Source organism: Somniosus microcephalus, chromosome 7, assembly GCF_052327205.1.
Source record: "Somniosus microcephalus isolate GS21.2 chromosome 7, FLI_Smic_1.0, whole genome shotgun sequence".
NCBI lineage: Eukaryota > Metazoa > Chordata > Chondrichthyes > Squaliformes > Somniosidae > Somniosus > Somniosus microcephalus.
This window is the reverse complement of record NC_140993.1, coordinates 217,561,290-217,586,051: the sequence shown is the minus strand read 5'-3', so window position 1 is coordinate 217,586,051 and position 24,762 is coordinate 217,561,290. Positions and strand designations below refer to the sequence as shown.

General features: G+C 44.7%; 1 protein-coding gene across 3 annotated transcripts in view; it reads left to right on the top strand.

The window, feature by feature from the left end:
- Positions 1-352: 352 nt before the first annotated feature.
- Positions 353-24,762, top strand: part of LOC147115117 (frizzled-6-like) — a 102,082-nt gene continuing 77,672 nt past the window's right edge. Inside the window, exons 1-2 of one of the 3 annotated variants that reach the window (XM_085993415.1) lie at positions 353-442; positions 2,091-2,519. In XM_085993415.1, the coding sequence (XP_085849541.1) occupies positions 2,331-2,519 (189 nt within the window). In that variant the 5' untranslated portion in view covers positions 353-442; positions 2,091-2,330. Of the gene's footprint in view, positions 775-907; positions 1,135-2,090; positions 2,520-24,762 lie in introns of those variants that run through there. The other 2 variants (XM_085993414.1, XM_085993413.1) reach the window with 2 other exon arrangements.

Genomic DNA, 24,762 nt, shown 5'->3' with positions numbered 1-24,762 from the left:
TTTTGTACATGGTACCGTTTATTTGGTGATGGCACCAACCATCTATTACAGAAATTAAAGAAAGACTTGCACTTTCACGACCACCGGACATCGCAAAGTGCTTTACAGCCAATGAAGTACTTTTGAAGTGTAGTCACTGTTGTAATATAGGAAACGGGGCAGCCAATCTGCGCACAGCAAGCTCCCACACACAGCAATGTGATAATTGTGGTGTATGTAACCGTTCCACCTTTAAGAGAACTATTTTAAGAGTTGCACTACTTTATCTTGGCTGCTGTATACTGTAATACCGGTGGTGACCACACCGGTATATAAGTGCTGTGTAATGATTTATTGGGCAGTTCAGCCCGGACCTTCGACTAGTAAAGACCTGTTAAAAGTTACTCTTGTGGTCTGTGTAGTAATTCTCATTATAACACACAGACTTAACAATAATAACCAGGTAAACTGTTTTTGTTATGTTGATTGAGGGATAAATATTGGCCAGGACACCGGGGATAACTCCCCTGCTCTTCTTTGAAATAGTGCTGTGGGATCTTTTACGTCCACCTGAGAGAATAGACGGGGCCTCGGTTTAACGTCTCATCCGAAAGACGGCACCTCCGACAGTGCAGCACTCCCTCAGCACTGCACTAGGAGTGCCAGCAAACCCACAACACTCTGACTGAGGCAAGTGTGCTACCCATTGAGCCACTGGCTGACACTGCAAAAGAAGTTGCATATAGACAGCAGGGCCACCAATCACCGAAATGAAGAGAGTTGCGTGGAGTGCAGGTAGGTGCCTTGGCAGTGGGGGCACACCTGCAGCGCTAGAGTGCAGCAGCCGGGTTTTACCAGGGTGTCGGTCCCGGTGAAAGGGGGCGTGGTTCTGATCCGGGCTGGGTTCCATTTCCATTCACACAAACTGCAGCAGCAGCCGCCGCGCGCAAAAAGCAACAGGTCGGAGAGGCAGCAACAGCATCGGGAGCAGGAGGCGTGTCTGCAGCTCGCTTTCCTCCTTTGCAGAACCCTCCCCCCCCCCCCAAACAACAAACCTGTGTGAGATTGCCGGCCTCTCTCTGGTAGTCTCTCGCAGGGCCCGGACGGAGCCGCGCTGCTCCTTGCGGAGGGTTCGGCCCGAGGGGGGATTATAAGGTGATCGCGTTGCTGAGACGAGCGAGGGAGGGAGGATAATAATCGGTGCTGTGTTTGGGTAAAGTTGGGCCCTGCCCTTGGGCCGAGCAGAGCAGCTCTGCAAATAATCCTTGCAAACTGTGTGTGTTGGAGAAGCGTGCGGAAACAACAGAGCTGCTCCTGGGCACCGCAGTGGGTTCGGTTTAAAGCGCAGCCTCATGGTGCTCACTGAACGCGGGTGTTGGTGATTGCACTTCCCCTGCACTCACAACTTTCTTGCAGCCATGGTGGTGGAGGCTTTCTTTTCCCCTGTTGCGTCTTGGCAGAAGTGTGAAAAGTCCCGCAGTCCTCCGAATGCACTGTAACTTCCTCCTCCTCGTCGGAGGAGACAGACAAAACATTGTTTTTTGAAGTTTCTTTTCTTCCTGCAGCTAATGCCAATCATTTCTTTCATGTGCCTGGATAAATTGTGGGGTGGGCTTTTTGAAGTGTGGAGAAATGCTGATGGTACACACTAGTCATCTCTTTTTTTAAAAGTAATGTCAACATCAAATGCGTCCCTTAAATGTAAAGGTCAAATAACTGCTGTTTTCAGAGTATTTGTGAAAAATCAAAGGCAGCCGTGAAAAAGCTGGTTAGCTCGCTGCACCCTAAACTCCCATACTTTGAGCGTCCATAGTGTGTTTGCCAATTGATGCCAAGCATTTCTTCTTTGAGTAAAAACGTTTTTTGTAATATCTGTTTTAAACATACTTTGTATTAATTTAAAGTTTATACATTCTGCTGCCACTCACCTGGTTTAGTTTGAAGTCCTATTCTATATTCTCTCCCTATGCCTGCAGTTCTGCTGGAAACATTTCATGTGCAAACACTTTATTTGGACGTGATATCTATGTTAATTAGCAAATGATAAACTGGTCTGGGTATGCAGAATTCAAATGTTTTTAGTGCACTAACTGCAAATATTTTCTTTCCAGCATTCATTTTTAAGTTTGATGAATAGAAGATGAACTTTTGGAATTGCATTACTTCAGAAGCATTCTATTGATGCAAAAGCAGTTTGCATTAATCAGTACTGTTAATGCAATCTACAAGCAGAGTAAAGAATGCAGCTCACTATCGAGAGTGGATAAAGACTGCTGCTGTTTCTTGACACTTGGAGTTGGATCAATGTGTCAACAGCCCTGTAACCAAAGTTCTTCAATTACAGTCCCACAATGAAAGGTTCAGTGCACCTCTTCGTTTGTCTGTTAGTCCTGCTGGTGGTGCGTTTGACCCAAGGTCACAGTCTTTTCACCTGTGAGCCCATAACCATCCACCGGTGTGATGGTCTGCCGTACAACATGACGTTTTTCCCCAATAAGTTGGAACACTATGACCAGGACATTGCTGCGGTTGCAATGGAGGTATGTTTTATTTATGTTGTGTATATGTATTTCTACATGTACATATCAAAACTAAAGATGGACCAATAGTAAACATAGCCTATGAATGCATGGAACTCACATTGAGAGTTCTTTAGTTAATTGGTACTGGTACAGATTACTGTTTCCACCTTTACCTACAATCCATGTGCACCCTTGTTAATATATTTGCAGCCAGTAGGCTGTACCTCGTATTTTAAGTCTGAGGTCCAATGCAAATGAAATTGTGATGAAAGTATTAGTAATCTGTGCTTTTGGTTTTCTATTGGTCATCCTTTGTTGTAATTTTTGTGATTTAAAAAAAATATATATCAGCACATCTTCGGTGGCATTGATCACAATAAGTGAGATCATCGAATGTAATACACAATGTGTTATTCTGCTATAGTGGAGTTGTGTCCCTTAAAGTTACAAAGTCTGATGGAGTCTCAATTATTCTTTGATCGGGTAACTTTGCCGATTGAAAAGTCTTTGCCAGTTTTAGGCTGCAGGTCAGAAACAGCTTTAAGTAACTGTTCACCCTTTTTAAAAAAAAAAAAATGTTTTGCATTTATAACAAAGTGTGGCATCAGCAGTGTAATGTCTGGTAACCAGGCAGAAGAATTTTGCTTTTAAGTGTGATAGGACAAGTGGAATAAATTGTCCAATACAGGAAACTTTGTGCTACCTGGCACCGACGGGACCGAGCTGTTGCCGTTCCCTCAAAACTGTCAAGACAAACCAGCGCTGATGTTCAAACGTACGGAGATTTTGAGCTCCATATCTGTCAACAAACCCTGTTGCTTAGCAACAGCTTCTAAACAGTCCAAGCGTATCTGTAGCTTAGCAACAGCTTCAGCGAGACCTTGCAGAGCTTGACTGTTGAGAAAAAAGCAACGAAAAGAAAAAAAAACCTAATGAAACGGCTCCTGATTTTTGCCGGTGGCTCGAGCATTCCGGACAGTTAGCCTCCGGATAACACAAAGTTTCCTGTAATTAATTCTGCCACAGGAAGTGAGATGTGTCAGACAAGAAGCATGTGACATATTGTTTTCATCAGAAAGGACGGGTAAAAAGAGAGAGAACTCTCTCAAGTACAGCCACAGATGGATCCAATAAGGAATTCAGGAGAAACTTCTTTACCCAGAGAGTGGTTAGAATGTGGATCTTGCTACCACATGGAGTGGTTGAGGTGAATAACATGGATACATTTGAGGGGAAGTAAGATAAACACATGAAGGAGAAAGGAATAGAAGGATATGCTGATGGGGTTAAAATAGAAACATAGAAGATAGGAGCAGGAGTAGGCCATTCAGCCCCTCGAGCCTGCTCTGCCATTCAATGCGATCATGGCTGATCATTCAGACTCAGTACCCTGTCCCTGCCTTCTCCCCATATCCCTTGATCCCTTTAGCCTTAAGAAATATATCCAACTCCTTCTTGAATATATTCAATGAACTGGCCTCCACCGCCTTCTGTGGTAGAGAGTTCCACAGGTTCACCACTCTCTGGGTGAAGAAATTCCTCCTCACTTCTGTCCTAAATGGCCTACCCTTTATCCTTAGACTGTGTCCCCTGGTTCTGGACTCCCCGACCATCGGGAACATCCTTCCTGCATCTAGTCTGTCCAGTCCTGTCAGAATTTTATAAGTTTCAATGAGATCTCCTCTCATTCTTCTAAACTCCAGCGAGTATAAGCCCAATGGACACAATCTCTCCTCATACGTCATTCCTGCCATCCCAGGTATCAGCCTGGTGAATCTTCGCTGAACTCCTTCCATGGCAAGAACATCCTTCCTCAGATAAGGCGACCAAAACTGCACACAATACTCAAGGTGTAGTCTCACCAAGGCCTTGTACAACTGCAGCAAGACATCCTTGTTCCTGTACTCGAATCCTCTTGCTAGGAAGGCCAACATACCATTTGCCTTCTTAACCGCCTGCTGCACCTGCATGCTTACCTTCAGCGACTGGTGCACAAGGACACCCAGGTCTTGTTGCACTTCCCCTTCTCCCAATCTATTGCCATTCAGATAATAATCTGCCTTCCTGTTTTTGCCACCAAAGTGGACAACCTCACATTTATCCACGTTATATTGCATCTGCCATGTTTCTGCCCAATCACCCAACATGTCCAAATCATACTGGAGTTTCTCAGCATCCTCCTCACAGCACACACGCCCACCCAGCTTTGTGTCGTCTGCAAATTTGGAGCTATTGCATCTAGTTCCCTTGTCTAGATCATTAATACATATTGTGAATAGCTGGGGTCCAAGGACCTATCCCTACGGTACCCCACTAGTCACTGCCTGCCACTCGGAAAAGGACCCGTTTTTTCCAGATGTAAGATGGGCGGAGGCTCGTGTGGACCATAAACACTGGCACAGACCAGTTGGGCCGAATGGCCTGTTTCTGTGCTGTAAATTCTATATAATAATAGCAAATCTCCTGTGACTATACTCTCGGTACCTCTGAGGATAGTGTTTTATAACAGAAATATTGTTCTGTGTAAAATACATCGTATTATTCTTCTGCTTAAACTACAGGTGTCCTTTTATGAAGTGTAATTGATCTGCAGTTTTAATGAATGCTTGGGTCAGTTACAGATCAAAATGCTGGCTTTCATTGTAGAAAGGTCAATTCTGAAGTTGCAAACATTATGGCTCAGTAATAAGTGTAAAACAGATGTTTTCATTAGAAGTTGTGTAATGCATCAAGTGTTGATTTACTGTTGGATAGATAAGTAAGTGAGTGACCGATGAGGCTCCCCTCTTTAAGGGATTTGTAGTTTTCTGTTGTTCTCCCCCACTCAAACTATCTGCAGCTGAGAGAGTGCCAACCTGCTGGCTGTCCTCCATCCTCCAGATACTGTCCATCAGGATATTTGCAAGAAGTCTCTGGATGACTATTGAAATATTCTTTCCTCCTCTGTTGGAAAGCACTTGTGCTTCATTTAGTGACTTAATTATTGAGGCACACTGAGAAAGAAACTCGGCGTGCCAGGGCATCGCAGACACAAGCCATTGTCTCGACCCTGTATAGTAACTGTGTCACCGCACCGGGAAGTCCATCTAAATATTTAATTTTGGATCCTTCAGCCTTTCATTTGTGTGAAATTTAAATACAGCATTTAAAACATCTTCATTTGAAATGAATTGTGGAGGTGCCTCATGTTAACTCTCCTCAATTCTGATTCATCTGTTTTCAAGTCGCCTCATTCTGTTAGGAATATTAAAATAGACTACTTAATCCCCATGGACAGTGTGAAACCATGTGTCAGCTGTGCTAAACTTGAGCAAGTTAGCTGCGTGGGAAGGATGAAGTGAGAAGAGAATGCAAAATTGCCTATTCATGAGCATTTACATTTTAATTTTGTCATTTATCAAAACATTGCCAAGAGTGACTTTTAAGATTATGGTGGCACTTCTTAGACAACGTGTTAAAAAATGTATTCATATTGTTATGCTGTTTACCACAAAGGAAAAAGAATTACAATGAATCTAAGGATTTATTAAAGCTCTTGTGAAAATGTTATGTTTTCGCTATTGCTTTTTAAAAAATTAACAAATTGAAGAGTGTTTCTCACATTGTTAATTTTGCACTCCTGAAGGTCGTAGCACACCTTTTTGCAATTGAGCAAAGTTGTGTATTTTGGTTGAAGTCCCTGTTTCTCCATAGTAAGGATGACCGTCCCCTTTGAGCAAATGAGTAAACCATTGAGCAACATCACCGTGTGCTCTGATGCACAGCAACACATCCTGCTTGTGTACGTCAAAGTTGTAATCACATGCCCTTGAGAAACTAGGGATTGCAAACTCTCCCTCGAAATTAGTGGAAGGAGACTGTTAACTTGTCTTTAAGAACATAGGAAATAGGAGCAGGAGTAGGCCATTTGGCCCCTCGAGCCTGCTCTGCCATTCAGTAAGATCATGGCTGATCTTCTACCTCATCTCCACTTTCCTGCACTATCCCCACATCCCTCGAGTCCCTTAATATCCAAAAATCTATCGATCTCTGTCTTGAATATACTCAACGACTGAGCCTCCACAGTAGAGAATTCCAAAGATTCACCACCCTCTGAGTGAAGAAAATTCTCCTCATCTCAGTCCTAAATGACCGACCCCTTATTCTGAGCCTGGTCCTGGACTCCCCAGCCAGGGGAAACATCCTCCCTGCATCTACCCTGTCAAGTCTTGTAGGAATTTTGTATGTTTCAATGAGATCACCTCTCATCCTTCTAAACTCCAGAGAATATAGGCCTAGTCTACTCAATCTGTCCTCATAGGACAATCCCCCCATCCCAGGAACCAGTCTGGTGAACCTTTGTTGCACTCCCTCTATGGCAAGTTTATCCTTCCTTAGGTAAGGAGAACAAAACTGTACACAATACTCCAGGTGCGGTCTCACCAGGGCCATATATAATTGCAGTAAGACATCTTTACTCTTATACTCAAATCCTCTTGTAATAAAGGTCAACATATACCGCTTGCTGTACCTGCGTGTTAACTTTGTGATTCGTGTACAAGGACACCCAGGTCCCTCTGAACACCAACATTTCCCAATCTCTCTCCATTTAAAAAATACTCTGCTTTTCTATTTTTCCTATCAAAGTGGATAACTTCACATTTCTCCACATTATATTCCATTTGCCATGTTCTTGCCCACTCAATTAGCTTGTCTATATCCCCTTGAAGCTTCTTTGCATACTCCTCACAACTTACATTCCCACCCAGCTTTTTATCATCTGCAAACTTGGATATATAACATTTGATCCCCTCATCCAAATCATTGATATAGATTGTGAATAGCTGAGGCCCAAGCACTGATCCTTATGGTACCCCACTAGTTACAGCCTGCCAACCCGAAATTGACCCGTTTATTCCTACTCTCTGTTTTCTGTCTGTTAACCAATCCTCAATCCATGCTAGTGTATTATCCCCAATCCCATGAGCCCTAATTTTGTTCAATAACCTCTTGTGTGGCACCTTAACGAATGCTTTCTGAAAATCCAAATACACCACATCCACTGGTTCCCCCTCATCTATTCTGCTAGTTACAACCTCAAAAAACTAACATTCAGCAAACACGACTTCCCTTTCATAAATCCGCGTTGACTGCCCAAGCCTATTATTATTTTCTAAGTGCCCTGTTACCACGTCCTTAATAATAGATTCTAGCATTTTCTCTGCTACTGATGTCAGGCTATCTGGTCTGTAGTTCCCCATGTAGATCCCGCTCCCTCCTTTCTTAAATAGTGGGGTTAATTTTGCTAACTTCCAATCCGCAGGAACAGTTCTAAAATCTATGGAATTTTGGAGAATGACAACCAATGCATCCACTGTCTCTATAGCCACCTCTTTCAAAACCCTAGGATGTAAGCCATCAGGTCCAGGGGATTTATCGGCTTTCAGTCCCATTAATTTCTCCAGTACTATTTTTTTTTACTAATACTAATTTCTTTCAGTTCCTCATTCTGGTTCTCCACTATTCCTGGGAAGTTTTTTGCATCATCTTCTGTGAACATTGACACAAAGGCCGTGAATTTAATGGAGGAGGTGGGATGGTGGCGGGAGAGCTGGTTACGGTCCCGCTCCCAGTCGCATCCGCTCTGTAGACGTGATTTTCCCTTGATTGGCCTTGTTAAGCCCGCCCTGCGGGCATCCCGGCCAATTAACAGGAAGCGGGTCTGATGACATCATTTGATGACGTGCCATCAGCCAGTTTCCTTAAAGGGACTATGTCCACATGGAGTTTGATAGTAGTTCTGTCAGTGTTTGACAGCATTGAAATGCTGCAAACACTGACAATCACTGCACAAAGGTGAATGCTTGAACCCAGGCTCTCCAATGACTCCCTCCATATGCTTATGGAGGGAGTCACAGCACATAGGGAGGTTCACAGAATCACAGAAACCCCACAGTGCAGATAGAGGCCATTTCGGCCCATCGAGCCTGCACCGACACATATCCCACCCGATCCCCGTAACCCCTACACCAACACATATCCCACCCTATCCCCGTAACCCCACGTATTTAATCCCCCTAACACTAAGGGTCAATTTATCATAGCCAATCAACCTAACTCGCACATCCAAGGGCGGAAGAGACCTCCCCAGGATACCAACTTACCTTGCACCTCCACCCAACCCCCTCTATCTACTTTCTCACTTCCCCATCTCACTAGCCACACCTCACACTCGCCCTCATCCTACTGCAAGCATACCAACTAACAACACACAAGGATAGGCACTTTAGAGGCTTAGCCAATGTCCATGTGAAGTTTCTGGTAATGTGTTGTCATACAGTGGAATCTATTTTTCCAAAACTGCCCCCTTCTTGGACAGATCAGAGCGCACCTTGAGAAGTGTCTTACTGAGTTCCAATGATTGTTCAGTCATAATTCTTCCCCCCCACCCCCCCCCCCCCCCCCCCCCAATGTATAGTGATGTGTGCATGGAATGGCTTCGACATTAAAGGGATGCTTCACGGTGCTGGTGTGGGATGGTGTTAACCGGCATCATGTGGCAGCCAGGGTTTAAAGTGTCAAGTGAAGGAAATCTGGCCATGGTGATGCCATCGCTGGCCTCCCAGGCAGCAGTGTTGTCTGGGTCTGGGGCTGATGCTTTCTGTCGAGTGCAGCATCAGGTGATGGCAGAGAAGGTTGGTGATGTTGTTTGTGTGCCTGGTGATGCTGGTGTTGGGGCTGATCGTGGAAGGATTCGGAGGACCACGGTCTGATTGTTTCAATGGCTCCGATGTTGCTGGAATAGATGGCAGCTACAGGTGAGATCACAGAAGCGATCTGTCAATGGTGAGAGAGGTTCTCCCAATGAGGTGGCACTGGACAGACAGTTGGATCTAAAAACTTGTAAGCTAAAGAAATCTCTATGTATTAAAAGTGCAGTAACCAACATTTTCTGCGCTCTGAAACTCACCATCTGCAACATGGCATCCTTTACACCGCTTTTCACAAACATCAGAGCAGACTCAAAACACGCCAGGTTGAGCTGGCATGCTCCCCGAACAGCAGGTAACCAGTGGGGGAGAACGTAAAATTAGAAGTAAGCCTCAAAATAGTCTTAAATTGGCTCTTAACAAGCCATTTAAGTAGCTGAATTGTATCCCCTGCCGCTTGGTGTCGGGTCAGTTCTCTGCTGACAGACTCAACACCTGGGAGACTCGCGTGGAGGCAGGTTGACAGCGGACCCGCCCCCGAGCGCTGTTAAATTTGCGGTCAAAGTATTTGTTTACTTTGTCTGCCATTTCCTTATTTCCCCATTATAACTTCTGTCTCAGCCTGTAACGAACCCACATTTACTTTCGCTAATCTTTTCCTTTTTACATACCTATAGAAGCTTTTACAGTCCGTTTTTATGTTTCTCGCTAGTTTACTCATTCTATTTTTACTTTCTTTATCAATTTCTTGGTCCTCCTTTGCTGAATTCTAAAATCCTCCCGATTCTCAGGCTTACTACACTTTTTGGCAAGATTATAAGCCTCTTTGGATCTAATACTATCTTTAACTTCTCTTGTTAGCCACGGTTGGACCACTTTTCTTGTGGGGTTTTTGTGCCTTAAAGGAATGTATATTTGTTGTAAATTATTAATTATTAAATTTGCTTTCTCCAGATATGAAGGTCAGTGTTGCCTGGTCTCTAATATCACTAACTGTACACAACATTTTACAGTTGTATATACTAAACTCAGAATTTCTTGATGATTTACCAGTGGTCATTTTGATAATATGACCGTTGTTAATCTTACAGCATCAATCTTATTGTGCATCAGCAACACAGTGAATTGTGGTAGCTGAAAATAAACAAAATTTAATGAAGCCTGTGGAACTGAGGCTCAATTTAAGCGAGAAAGTGTCTGAGCACAGAGACTTCATTCTTCCTTTGTCTTGACGAGCTGCCTTTTGCACTTGCACAAGGGAAATGATTTGTCAGCAGATTGCTCCCAGATGCTTCGCATAACCCAAGTCCTTCCAAACTCTGGGACCTGCTCCCACCTCCACATCAGCGATCTGGAGTCAGCAGTTTCCCTTGCTTCTTGTCACTCCAAGTACTCCCAGCCTTCCTATTCTCATCTGGCCTCAGCGCCCGCTCTCCCTACTCTCTCTCTTGCTGTCTTTTACTCCACTTTCTTGAGATACCTCTGTTCTGTTCCCTGCAGTGTGGACCTGGCTTTGGGTGCGAGCCTGCACCTGACCCCTGCTTCATTCTGCCCCCAATGGTGTGCATTTATTAGAACTGTTCATCGCGAAACATTTATCTGCTACTCGTGCCAAGTGTATGTCATACCTTTGAGCAATGGGAGGCCTTCAAAGAGGAGATAGTTTGGGTACAGACTAGACCCATTTGCATGAGGGGGAATGGAAGGGCATCCAAAGCTAGAACTCCTTGGATGACTAAAGATATAAAGATTAAAATGAAAAAGGAGGTTTATGATAAATGTCAGGCTTATAATACAGAAGCTACAGAGGAACACTGAAAAAGGAAATAAGATGGGCAAAGCCAGTATGAGAATAGATTAGCAGGGAACCCAAAAGTCTGGGGGGCGGCGGGGGGGGGGGGGGGGTGCGACTGAAGGAGATTACAGCGATAGGAAGGGGCAAGGCTATGGAGGGATTTGAAAACAAGGATGAGAATTTTGAAATCGAGGCGCTGCTTAACCAGGAGCCAATGTAGGTCAGCAAGCACAGGGGTGATGGACGAATGGGGTTTGGTGCGAGTTAGGATGCAGGCAGCCGAATTTTGGATGACCTCCAGTTTACGTAAGGTGGAATGTGGGAGGCCAGCCAGGAGTGCGTTGGAATAGTCAAGTCTGGAGGTAACAAAGGCATGGATGAGGGTTTCAACAGCGGATGAACTGAGGCAAGGGCAGAGACAGGCGAAGTTACGGAGGTGGAAGTAGGCGTTCTTTGTTATGCTGCGGATATGTGGTCGGAAGCTCATTTCAGGGTCAAATATGACACCAAGGTTGCAAACAGTGTGATTCAGCCTCAGACAAATGTTAGGGAGAGGGATGGAGCCAGTGGCTCGGGAAAGGATTTTGTGGCGAGGACCGAAACAATGGCTTCGGTTTTCCCAATATTTAATTGGAAAAAATTTTTGCTCATCTAGGACTGTATGTCGGATAAGCAATCTGACAATTTAGACACCGTGGAGGGGTCGAGAGAAGAAGTAGTGAGGTAGAGCTGGGTGTCGTCGGCATACATGTGGAAACTGGTGCTGTGTTTTTGGATGATGTCGCCAAGGGGCAACATGTAGATGAGAAATAGGAGGGGGCCAAGGATAGATCCTTGGGGGACACCAGAGGTAATGATGCGGGAGCAGGAAGAGAAGAAGTTGCAGGTGATTCTCTGGTTGCGATTAGATAGATAAGAATGGAGCCAGGCGAGTTCAGTCCCACCCAGCTAAACGATGGTGGAGAGGCGTTGGAGAAGGATGGAGTGGTCAACCGTGTCAAAGGCTGCAGACAAGTCAAGAAGGATGAGGAGGGATAGTTTACCTTTGTCACAGTCAAAGATGTCGTTTGTGACTTTGATGAGAGCTGTTTCAGTACTGTGGCAAGAGCGGAAACCTGATTGGAGGGATTCAAACATGGAATTGCGGGAAAGATGGGCACAGATTTGGGAGGCAAACACACGTTCAAGGACTTTGGAGAGGAAAGGGAGGTTGGAAATGAGGTGGTTGTTTGCAAGGACGGCGGGATCAAGGTTTGTTTTTTTGAGGAGGGGGTGATGACAGAAGATTTGAGGGAGAGGGGGACAGTACCTGAGAAGAGAGAAGCATTAACAATATCAGCTAACATGGGAGCCAGAAAAGGAAGTTTGGTGGCCAGCAGTTTGGTGGGAATAGGATCGAGGGAGCAGGAGGGTCTCATAGACAAGATGAGTGCAGAGGGTCATGAGGGGAGATTGGGAGAGAAACTGGAGAAAGATGTGAGTTCAGGGCTAGGGTAGGGGGGATCCTTAGAGGAAGTTTGGCCCAGTGGGCTAGGGGAAGGAAGGGAAGTGGCAGAGGCAGCTGAACGGATGGTCTCGATCTCGGAGACAAAGAAGTCCATGAGCTCCTCACATTTGTTATCGGAGGTGAGGGTGAAGGAGACGGGAGAGGGGTTTAAGAAGACGGTTAGCAGTTGGGATTTATCTTTGCATTCCAGAATGATTCTGGAATAGTGAGCAATTTTGGCAGACGAGAGCCGGGCCCGATAGTGCTTTATGTGGTCCAGCCAGATCTGGCGGTGAGTGGCTAAACCAGTTGTCCACCATATCCGTTTGAGTCTGCGTTCCTTGGACGTAAGGGAGCGAAGATGAGAGCTGTACCGGGGGAACGGCCAGGGTGAGAGAGAGTAATTGTTTTAGTAGGGACTAGGGCATCAAAGATAGTGGTGAGGGTGTGGTTGAGCAGATCGGTAGCTGCAGAAATGTCATGGTGAATGGCGGGCCAGAGGCTGGACAGTTGGGATTTCATAACTGCAGCTGCAAGAGAGTTGGGAGAGAGTTTTTTCCAGGGGCGGACACAGAAGGAAGTAGGGTTTGGGGCGGTGTGGAAGGGGGATGTGGGTGGAGAGCGATACGAGGAAATGGTCAGAGATGGCCTTATCTGCAATTGACACGATGGGAGTAGCGAGGCCACAAGAGATGGCAAGTTCGAGGGGGTGGCCATGAATATGGGTTGGGGAGTTTACATGGAGGGAGAGATTAAGGGAGGATAGGAGGCTGGTGAACTCAGAGGAGAGAGAGCATGATGAATTGAGATGGAAGTTGAAATCACCGAAGATGAGAAGTCGTTCGGTGCTGAGGGAGGAGAACAGTGAAGATATCTCGGTAATAACATTTTTATGGTACTTGGGTGAGTGGTAGAGAACAAGAATTTTAAGTGAGAGGGGTGGAATAAGGTCAGATGCTGAAAGGAGGAGAAAGTGCCAGAGGAGTAGGGGGACAGGCCAAGGTGTGATTTGGTGATGAGAGCCACACCGCCACCACGGCAGTCTGGACGGGGCAAGTGGTGGAAGGTATAGTCAGGTGGGGACGCTTCATTTAAGGGTAAGGTGTCATCACCCCTCAACCAAGTTTCCATCAGGGCCATGATATCGATGCAGTCATCCACAATAAGCTCATGGATGGCAAGAGCCTTGTTTGCAAGTGAACGGACATTCTGGAGGGAGATGTAGAGAGGGTCGGTGATGGCGGCCCCACTGCCAGCTTCCACAGGGTCAGCGCTGGGGGGGGATGGGGAGGAGATTAGCGAGATTTGCCCCCAGTGGGCGTGCTGGGCGGGAAGGTCGGTGAGAGTAGGATGGGACAGTTGGGGTTGCTGCTCGTAAGGCGGCAGTGACAAGTGCCTCAATGGGCCCTTCATAGGATGCCAAGAGAGGCACAGAGAGAAGATGTGGGCTTATCTAAGCCCGGGACGACGGCAGGAGAGTAGGAAGGTCGAAGAATAATGAAGGATTGGGGTAGGGATTTGGGAGGGCAGTGTATCTGAAAGAGGAGAGATGAAAGGAGGCATGACGACGGGAGAGTGCTTTCAGGAAGGGATAGAGAGAAAAGGAAAATAGGGGGGAAAAAGTGGAATGGCTTGGGTCCAGAGCGGCAGCCAAAGTGCACACGCGAATGGGCACGGGAAAAGCTCAGGTAACATGTGCCTGTTTAAATGTAATAATTAATGGAATACATATTCCTGGTAGCAGGGAATAGGTTGGGGACAATAGTAGGAAGACCAGGGTCAAAGTCATAGGTCCCATGGAAGGACAAGCCGACATAAGCAGGATGGGGCCGGTATGAACCGCTGTCCAAAGCAGGTGAGTGAAGTTCAAAGGGAGGTTTAATAGAGGTGTTCAAAATCAAGAAGTGTTTTGATGGAGTAAATGAGGAGAAACTGTTTCCAGTGACCGAAGGGTCAGTAACCAGAGCACAGTTTGAAGGTAATTGGCAAAAGAACCAGCGGGGAGATGAGAATTTTTTTAAATCAGCGAGTTATGATCTGCAAATGCACTGCCTGAAAGGGTGGTTCAAGCAGATTCAATCAAATATTTTAAAAGGGACTTGCATAAATACTTGAAGGGAAAAAAATTGTCGGGCTGTGGGGAAAGAGCAGGGGAATGGGACTAATTGGATAGCTCTTTCAAAGAGCCAGCACAGGCACGATGGGCCAAATGGCCTCCTTTTGGGTTCTATGATTCTATGATAGCTGCACCTGATTGGGGCTCGGATAGATCAAGAAAACAAATGCTAGCTGAGCATGTAGGGAACCTGCTAACAAAGAAACAAGGCAGTATGAAAACTATCAAATCAAGAAGCAGGGAGGAGAAAGGGAACCAATAAATTCACTCCAAGTATTTCTGAAAAAGCTTTTGGCTGCCATCTAGTTTTGTCAGTATTAAAAATATAGTTTGTAACATAAACACAAAAAAGCTTAAATAATTCATAAAATTATCCACGCCCTTTTGAAAATCCATCTAACCAGTTTTGGCGTTCCGGGGACTACTCTCTCTCTAGAGCCTGGGACTTGAGTTCTGTTCCTTTCTGGGGTTTGCTTTGTTCAGCTTTCCTTCCTTCCAGTATTCCTTTGTGTTTCAGTGCATGTTGTGGCAAGTGAAATTTTGCTGTTTTTAATGTTTGCCAATTCTGTAATCTATTATAAATGGTTGGAGCAGCTGTATTCTTTTTGTATTTGATAGTGAAGTCAAAGACAATAGAAAACAGATTAATAGAAGTGGAAAATTCTGGAAGGACTGTACCATTATTCAGGTTTGAATAAAAGTCCTAATTTTAAATCTTTATTTAAGCAGAACATGTTAGTAAGTCTGTCTTGTTGCAGAGATATTTGGTGAAGAGCTATGCAAATTTATTAAATTTTTTCTTCAGTTTTATAATTGTTGGTCCATCCAATTTTAAAAACCCACTCTCTAAAAAGATAGGACAGCCTGCCTGTTTAATATTCTAGGTAAGGAGCTGCTAAGATTAGTCTCCCTTAGAAAAATCATTCGTAATATTTCTGTTAACCATGAAAACGTTCAAAAGAGAGACTTGTCAAGCTGACTGGTTTGCCTTGGCGAGTCGCCATTGTATGCCTAAGCCAAACTCAATGCAGCTCACTCGCCGAAGGCTGACCGGTCGTAGGAAATCGGAAGTGTCCGCTCTCTTCCCTGTAGCAAATAAACTTTATTTCAAGTCTTTGCACATGTGTGACCTCGGTGAGCAGCAAGTGCCAGACCTCCAGCTGGCTGTTTCAGCCCGTGGTTATTGAAAACGCACCGTTTGTTTCCTGGAGCTGGGCCCCAAATCCTCTGACTCTGGTCTTGGCGTCCACCCGTGAGCAACAGGATGGAGGATCTCTTTGTGTGCATATATTAAAAAGCTGTCACATGAGTATTGTAGTGGTTTGTTGACTGCTCGATTACACTCAGTAGCACAGAGTTACAGGTGTCTCTGCCATATACCCACACAGGCACAATCTGGAATGATCGAAAGAAACTGCATTGGGCGGAACAGACTCTTCGCATGGCTTCTTCTCCCAGTGTTGAATAAGAAGTGAACAAAACGTGTTGAAACAAATAGGACTAGGACTGGTCTCAAAATTAATCGCAACCCTTTCATTTGTGTCCAACTTGTCAAATTGCACAAAATTGAGTTTGTGATTCCCCATTTAATGAATAGAAAACCGGTTTGTGAAAATGAAGTGCAAGCATCGCCATAGCAACCGATGTAGGCCTGCCAAAATACTGTCTGCTGTGACAGATTTTGGTTCAATTGTTGAGTTGAGCCTGTATAATGTCTGCTGTGGCACACACTTGCAGCGATTGTTAATATGGAGGAGGGGCACACAACTGTATAAAGTAAGAGAATGTTATAACTGCAGCCACAAGCTGCCTGGTCACCACAATTTCCCCTCTGGAGTACTTTGCTACTGCTAAAATCAGATGTGTTGTGCAACCCTTTTGTCACGACAGCACAGGAACTATTGTGTTCTCGTAGAATACGTGATCATTTATTTCTTGAATATTTACTGAAATTGCTTTCCAGATAGTTATTGGGCATCCTTTAATCTCACTTTTATTAGATAGATATCTGGTGTCCCTTAACCTTTAATGCCATCTCTATTAGATCCCAGCATCAGCTGCTGCTTCCAGGAGCCTGCTCCCACACCCACCACTCTGGGTGGATGGGAAAATCTTTTTCATGTACTGTACAGGAAACTTTGTGCTATCCGGCACCGACGGGACCGAGCTGTTGCCGTCCCATCAAAACTGCAGGACAAACCAGCGGTAATGTTGAAACATACGGAGATTTTGAGCTCCGTATCTGGCAGCAAACCCTGTTGCTTACAGCTTCTAAGCAGTCGGCCGTACCTTGCAAGCGTCTCTGTAGCTTAGCAACAGCTTCAGCGAGACCTTGCAAAGCCTGACTGGTGGGGAAAAAAAGCAACGAAAAGAAAAAAAAGCCGAACGAAATGGCTCCTGATTTTTGCCGGTGGCTCGAGCATTCCGGACAGTTAACCTCCAGATGAACCAAAGTTTCCTGTACATAGAATCATCGTGTCTGTGCCGGCCGAAAAAGAGCCGTCCAGCCGAATCCCACTTTCCAGCTCTTGGCCTGTAGCCCTGTAGGTTACAGCACTTCAAGTGCATATCCAAGTAAAGTGCAACTTACAGGTTGTTAATTATAGAAACATAGAAGATAGGAGCAGGAGCAGGCCGTTCGGCCCCTCGAGCCTGCTCCGCCATTCAGTGAGATCATGGCTGATCATCCAAATTCAGTACCCTGTCCCTGCTTTCTCCCCATATCCCTTGATCCCTTTAGCCTGAAGAAATATATCCAACTCCTTCTTGAATATATTTAGTGAATTGGCCTCTACTGCTGTCTGTGGTAGAGAATTCCACAGGTTCACCACTCTCTGGGTGAAGAAATTCCTCCTCATCTCTGTCCTAAATGGCTTACCCCTTATCCTTAGACTGTGACCCCTGGTTCTGAACTCCCCGACCATTGGGAACATCCTTCCTGCATCTAGTCTGTCCAGTCCTGTCAGAATTTTATAAGTTTCAATGAGATCCCCTCTCATTCTTCTAAACTCCAGCGAGTATAAGCCCAATCGACCCAATCTCTCCTCATACGTCATTCCTGCCATCCCAGGTATCAGCCTGGTGAATCTTCGCTGCACTCCCTCCTTGGCAAGACCGTCCTTCCTCAGATAAGGCGACCAAAACTGCACACCATGCTCAAGATGTGGTCTCACCAAGGCCCTGTACAACTGCAGCAAGACATCCTTGTTCCTGTACTCCAACCCTCTCGCTACGAAGGCCAACATACCATTTGCCTTCTTAACCACCTGCTGCACCTGCATGCTTACCTTCAGCGACTGGTGGACAAGGACACCCAAGTCTTGTTGCGCTTCCCCTTCTCCCAACCTATTGCCATTCAGATAATAATCTGCCTTCCTGTTTTTGACACCAAAGTGGATAACCTCGCATTTATCCACGTTCTATTGCATCTGCCATGCATCTGCCCAATCACCTAACCTGTCCAAATCATCCTTGAGTTTCTCGGCATCCTCCTCACAGCACGCACGCCCACCCAGCTTTGTGTTGTCTGCAAACTTGGAGATATTTCATCTAGTTCCCTCATCTATATCATTAATACATATTGTGAATAGCTGGGGTCCAAGGACTGATCCCTGCAGTACCCCACTAGTCACTGCCTGCGACTCGGAAAAAGACCCATTGATGGGCCTTCAATAACCACAAAACTAGAAGTTATAGACTTAAACAAGTTGGCTTTTAATCACTAAGATCAGAGCTAACATCTCAACACGCCGACTGGTTCACAGGAATGAGTCATACAGATCCTGAGATCTTTATGTAAGAGAAGTCAGAGGCGGAGCCAAGAGCCAAGACCTGGAACCTCCCAGGTTAGTCGGGAAAGAGGAAGTGAAACTATACACAGTGGGGGAGGGTAATATACATGAGTGCAAAACGAATACAGGACCAAGACAAACAGATTTCATTACACCCATTTATTCCAACTCTGCTTTCTGTCTTCCAACCAGTTCTCTATCCAAGCCAATACCTTGCCCCCAATCCCATGTGCCTTAACTTTACACGCTAATCTCTTATGCGGGACCTTATCGAAAGCCTTGTGAAAGTCCAAATACACCACATCCACTGGTTCTCCCTTATCCTACCAGTTACATCCTCAAAAAATTCCAGTAGATTAGTCAAGCACGATTTACCTTTTGTAAATCCATGTTGACTTTGCCCGATTCTGTCACTGTTTTCCAAGTGCTCTGCTATTACATCTTTTATAATGGACTCGAGCATTTTCCCCACTACTGACGTCCGGCTTACCGGTCTGTAATTCCCCGTTTTTTCTCTACCACCTTTTTTGAATAGTGGGATAACATTAGCTACCCTCCAATCCATGGGTACTGTTCCAGATTCTATCGAATGTTGGAAGATGATCAGCAATGCATCTACTATTTCTAGGACCAGTTCCTTAAGTACACTAGGATGTAGATTATCAGGCCCTGGGGATTTATCGGCCTTCAATCCCGTCAATTTCCCTAACACCATTTCCCTACAAATACTGATTTCTTTCAGTTCCTCCCTTTCATCAGACCCTATGTTCCCCGACATCTCTGGGAGGTTATTTGTGTCCTCCTTTGTGAAGACAGAACCAAAATATGTATTTAATTGGTCTGCCATTTCTTTGTTCCCCATGATAAATTACCCTGATTCTGACTGCAAGGGACCTACGCTTGACTTCACCAATCTTTTTCTCTTCACATATCTATAAAAGCTTTTACAGTCAGTTTTTATGTTCCCTGGAAGCTTACTCTCATACTCTATTTTCCCCCTCTCAATTAATCCCTTTGTCCTCCTATGTTGAATCCTAAACTGCTCCCAATCCTCAGGTTTATGGCCAATTTATATGTCCTCTCCTTGGATCTTATGCTATCCCTAATTTCCCTTGTTAGCCACGGTTGAGTCACCTTTTTTGTTTTATTTTTATGCCAAACTGAGATGAACAAATTCTGTAGTTCATCCATGCGGTCTTTGAATGTTTGCCATTGCCTATCCACCGTCAACCCTTTGAGTTACATTCCCCAATCAATCCTACCCAACTCGCGCTTCATACCATCGTAGTTTCCTTTATTTAAATTCAGGACCCTAGTCTCTGAGTCAACTACTTCACTCTCCATCTTAATGAAGAAGAATTCTATCATATTATGATCGCTCCGACCCAAGGGGCCTCGTACAACAAGATTGTTAATTAATCCTTTCTCATTACATAATACCCAGTCTAAGATGGCCTGATCTCTAGTTGGTTCCTCGACATATTGGTCCAGAAAACCATCCCGTATACACTCCAGGAATTTCTCCTCCACAGTATTATTACTAATTTGGTTAGCCTAATCTATATGTAGATTAAAGCCACCCATGATAACTGCTGTGCCCTTATTGCACGCTTCTCTAATTTCCCTTTTAATGCCATCCCCAACCTCCGCATTACTGTTTGGAGGTCTATATATCACTCCCACTAATGTTTGCTGCCCCTTGGTATTTCTCAGTTCTACCCATACAGATTCCACATCATCAGAGCTAATATCCTTCCTTACAATTGTGTTAATCCTCTCTTTAACCAGCAATGCTACCCCACCTCCTTTTCCTTTTGCCTATCTTTCCTGAATATTGAATACCCCTGGATGTTGAGTTCCCAGTCTTGGCCATCCTGGAGCCATGTTTCCATAATCCCAATCAAATCATATTCGTTTACCTCTATTTGCGCAGCTAATTCATCCACCTTATTACGAATGCTCCTCGCGTTAAGACACAAAGCCTTGAAGCTTGTTTTTTTTAACGCTCTTAGACCTTTTAGACTTACTGTTTACTGTGGCCATGTTTGATTTAAACCGTTGATTTCTCTGACTGCCACTTTTGTTTTTCTCCTTCCTATCTTTTGCTTTTATCCTTGTTTCCCTTTCCTCTGTCTCCCTGCTCAGGTTCCCAACCCCCTGCCTCTTTAGTTTAAACCCTCCCCCAGAGCACTAGCAAACACTCTCCCCTAGGACATCGGTCCCGGCCCTGCTCAGGTGTAAACTGTCTGGTTTGTACTGGTCCCACCTCCCCCAGAACCGGTTCCAATGTCCCAGGAATTTGAATCACTTCCCCCTTGCACCATTCCTCTAGCCACGTATTCATCTGAAATATCCTTCTATTTCTACTCTGACTAGCACATGGCACTGGTAGCAATCCTGAGATTACTACCTTTTTGAGGTCCTTTTTTTAATGTACTTAAGCCATTTAGTAACTTGTATTTATATAGCGCATTTAACGTAGTAAAACATCTCAAGGCGCTTCACAGGAGTGTTATAAGACTAAAAATTTGACATCGAGCCACATAAGGAGAAATTAGGGCAGATGACCAAAAGCTTGGTCAAAGAGGTAGGTTTTAAGGAGCGACTTAAAGGAGGAGAGAGAGGTTCAGGGAGGGAATTCCAGAGCTTGGAGCCGCGACAACAGAAGGCACGGCCACCAATAGTTGAGCGATTTATAATGAGGGATGCTCGAGGGCAGAATTTGAGAGGCAGAGATATCTCAGGGTGGGGTGGCGGGGGGGTTGTGGGGCTGGAGGAGATTAGAAATAGGGAGGTGCGAGGTCAAGGAGAGATTTGAAAACAAGGATGAGAATTTTTAAATCAAGGAAAAGCCTGCATCATGACCCCTCAAGTTTTCTCTGATTTTAAAAACATAAGAAGTAGGAGCAGGAGAAGGCCATACGGCCCCTCGGGCCTGCTCCGCCATTCAATAGGATCATGGCTGATCCGAATCTAGACTCACGTCCACTTCCCTGCCCTCTCCCCGTAACCCCTAATTCCCTTATCTGCTAGGAAACTGTCTATCTCCATTTTAAATTTATTTAATGTTGCAGCTTCCACAGCTTTCTGGGGTAGCAAATTCCATAGATTTACTACCCTCTGAGTGAAGAAGTTTCTCCTCATCTCAGTTTTGAAAGGGCATCCCCTTATTCTAAGATTATGCCCCCTAGTTCTAGTCTCGCCCATCAGTGGAAACATCCTCACCGCATCCACCCGATCAAGCCCCCTCACAATCTTATATGTTTTGATAAGATCGCCTCTCATTCTTCTGAACTCCAATGAGTAGAGTCCCAACCTACTCAACCTTTCCTCATACGTCAACCCCCTCATCTCCGGAATCAACCGAGTGAACCTTCTCTGAACCGCCTCGAGAGCAAGTATATCTTTTCTTAAATATGGAAACCAAAACTGCACGCAGTATTCCAGGTGTGGCCTCACCAATACCCTGTATAACTGCAGCAAGACTTCCCTGTTTTTATACTCCATCCCACTTGCAATAAAAGCCAAGATTCCATTGGCCTTCCTGATCACCTGCTGCACCTGCATACTAACTTTTTGTGTTTCATGCACCAGGACCCCCAGATCCCTTTGTACTGTAGCACTTTGCAGTTTCTCTCCATTTAGATAATAACTTTTTGATTTTTTCTGCCAAAGTGCATAACCTCACACTTTCCAACATTATATTGCATCTGCCAAATCTCTGCCCACTCACTTAGCCTGTCTATGTCCTTTTGCAGGTTTTTTATGTCCTCCTCACTCACTGCTTTCCCTCCCATCTTTGTATCGTCGGCAAACTTGGATATGTTGCACTCGGTCCCTTCCTCCAAATCGTTAATATAGATTGTAAAGAGTTGGGGTCCCAGCACTGACCCCTGCGGAACACCACTAGTTACTGATTGCCAGCCCGAGAATGAACCATTTATCCCAACTCTTTGTTTTCTGTTAGATAGCCAATCTTCCACCCATGCCAGTATATTACCCCCAATCCCGTGATTTCTTATCTTGATCAGTAATCTTTTGTGTGGAACCTTGTCAAATGCCTTTTGGAAGTCCAAATACACTACATCCACTGGTTCCCCTTTATTCACCCTGTATGTTACATCCTCAATGAATTCGAGCAAATTTGTCAAACATGACTTCCCCTTCGTAAAACCATGCTGACTCTGTCCTATTAAATTATGTTTATCCAAATGCTCGGTTACTGTTTCCTTAATAATGGACTCCAACATTTTGCCAACCACAGATGTTAGGCTAACTGGTCTATAGTTTCCAGCTTTTTGTCTACTTCCCTTCTTAAATAAGGGTGTTACATTAGCAGTTTTCCAATCTGCCGGGACCTTTCCTGAGTCCAGGGAGTTCTGGAAAATAATCACCAATGCATCCACAATCCCTACCGCCACTTCTCTCAAGACCCTAGGATGTAGGCCATCAGGTCCGGGGGATTTATCCGCCTTAAGTCCCATTATTTTACTGAGTACCATCTCCTTAGTGATTTTAATCGTGTTTAGCTCCTTCCCCCCCCCCCTTGCCATTGCCCCCTGTTTGTCCAGTGTTGGGATATTTTTAGTGTCCTCTACTGTAAAGACTGATACAAAATATTTGTTCAGCGTCTTTGCCATCTCCATGTTCCCCACCACTAGTTTCCCGGTCTCATCCTCTAAGGGACCAACGTTCACTTTAGCCACCCTTTTTCTTTTTATATAGCTGTAGAAACTCTTGCTATCTGTTTTTATATTTTTTGCTAGTTTACTTTCATAATCTATCTTCCCTTTCTTAATTAATCTTTTAGTTATTGTTTGCTGGCTTTTAAATGCTTCCCAATCTTCTATCCTCCCACTAGATTTGGCTACTTTATATGCCCTTGTTTTCAGTCGGATACTATCCTTTATTACTTTACTAAGCCACGGATGGCTGTCTTTTCTTTTACTCCCCTTTTTCCTCAGTGGAATATATTTATCTTGAAAGATGTGAAATATGTCCTTGAATGTAGACCACTGCTCTTGTACCGACTTACACTTTAATCTGTTTTCCCAGTCCACATTAGTCAATTCTACTCTCATACCTTCATAGTCTCCTTTATTTAAGCTCAGTACGCTGGTTTGAGATCCAACTCTCTCACCCTCAAACTGAATTTGGAATTCAACCATATTATGGTCACTCATTCCAAGGGGATCCTTTACTAGGACATTTTTTATTAATCCTGTCTCATTACACAGGACCAGATCTAAGATTGCCTGCCCCCTGGTTGGTTCAGTTACATACTGCTCAAGGAACCCATCCCTAATACACTCAATGAACTCTTCCTCAAGGCTGCCATGCCCAATTTGATTAGTCCAGTCAATATGAAAGTTAAAATCCCCCATGATTATAGCTGTTCCCTTATTACAAGCCCCAACTATTTCCTGATTTATACTCAGACCAACAGAGTTGCAACTGTTAGGAGGCCTATAGACTACGCCCACTAGTGACTTTTTCCCCTTATTATTCGTTATCTCCACCCAAACTATTTCACTATCCTGATCCTTTGACCCAATATCATTTCTGACTATTGCAGTGATTCCATCCTTGATTAACATAGCAACCCCACCTCCCTTTCCTTCCTGTCTGTCCTTCCTAATTGTCAAATACCCTTGTATGTTTAGTTCCCAGTCATGATTATCTTGTAGCCATGTTTCCGTAATGGCCACCAGATCATACCCATGTGTATTTATTTGTACCGTCAACTCGTCAATTTTGTTATGAATGCTGCGTGCATTCAGATAAAGAACTTTCAAATATGTTTTCTGACAATTTATTCCTGCTTTTACCCCTTTTACTACTTTATCTTTATCATTATCCATTCTGTCCCTTCCTGACACGCTCTGGTTTTTAATTCCCCCACTGCTACCTTGCTCTATTGCCTTCTCCGCTGTCATTTTTATTTTTCGCTCTCTTAAAACCTCCCCCCCACTAATTAGTTTAAAGCCCTCTCTACAGCCCTAGTTATTCGATTCGCCAGGACTCTAGTCCCAACACTGGCCAAGTGAAGTCCGTCCCAACAGAACAGCTCTCTCCTGTCCCAGTACTGATGCCAGTGTCCCAAGAAGCAAAACCCATTTCTCCCACACCAGTCTTTGAGCCACACATTTAACTCTCTAATTTTATTTACCCTAGCCAAATTTGCACATGGCTCAGGTAGTAATCCAGAGATTATTACCCTTGTGGTTCTGCTTTTTAATTTGGCCCCTAGCTGCTCAAACTCTCTCAGCAGAACCTCCTTCCTTGTCCTATCTATGTCGTTGGTACCAACATGGACCACGACAACTGGATCCTCCCCCTCCCACTCCAAGTTTCTCTCCAGCCCAGAGGAGATGTCCTTAACCC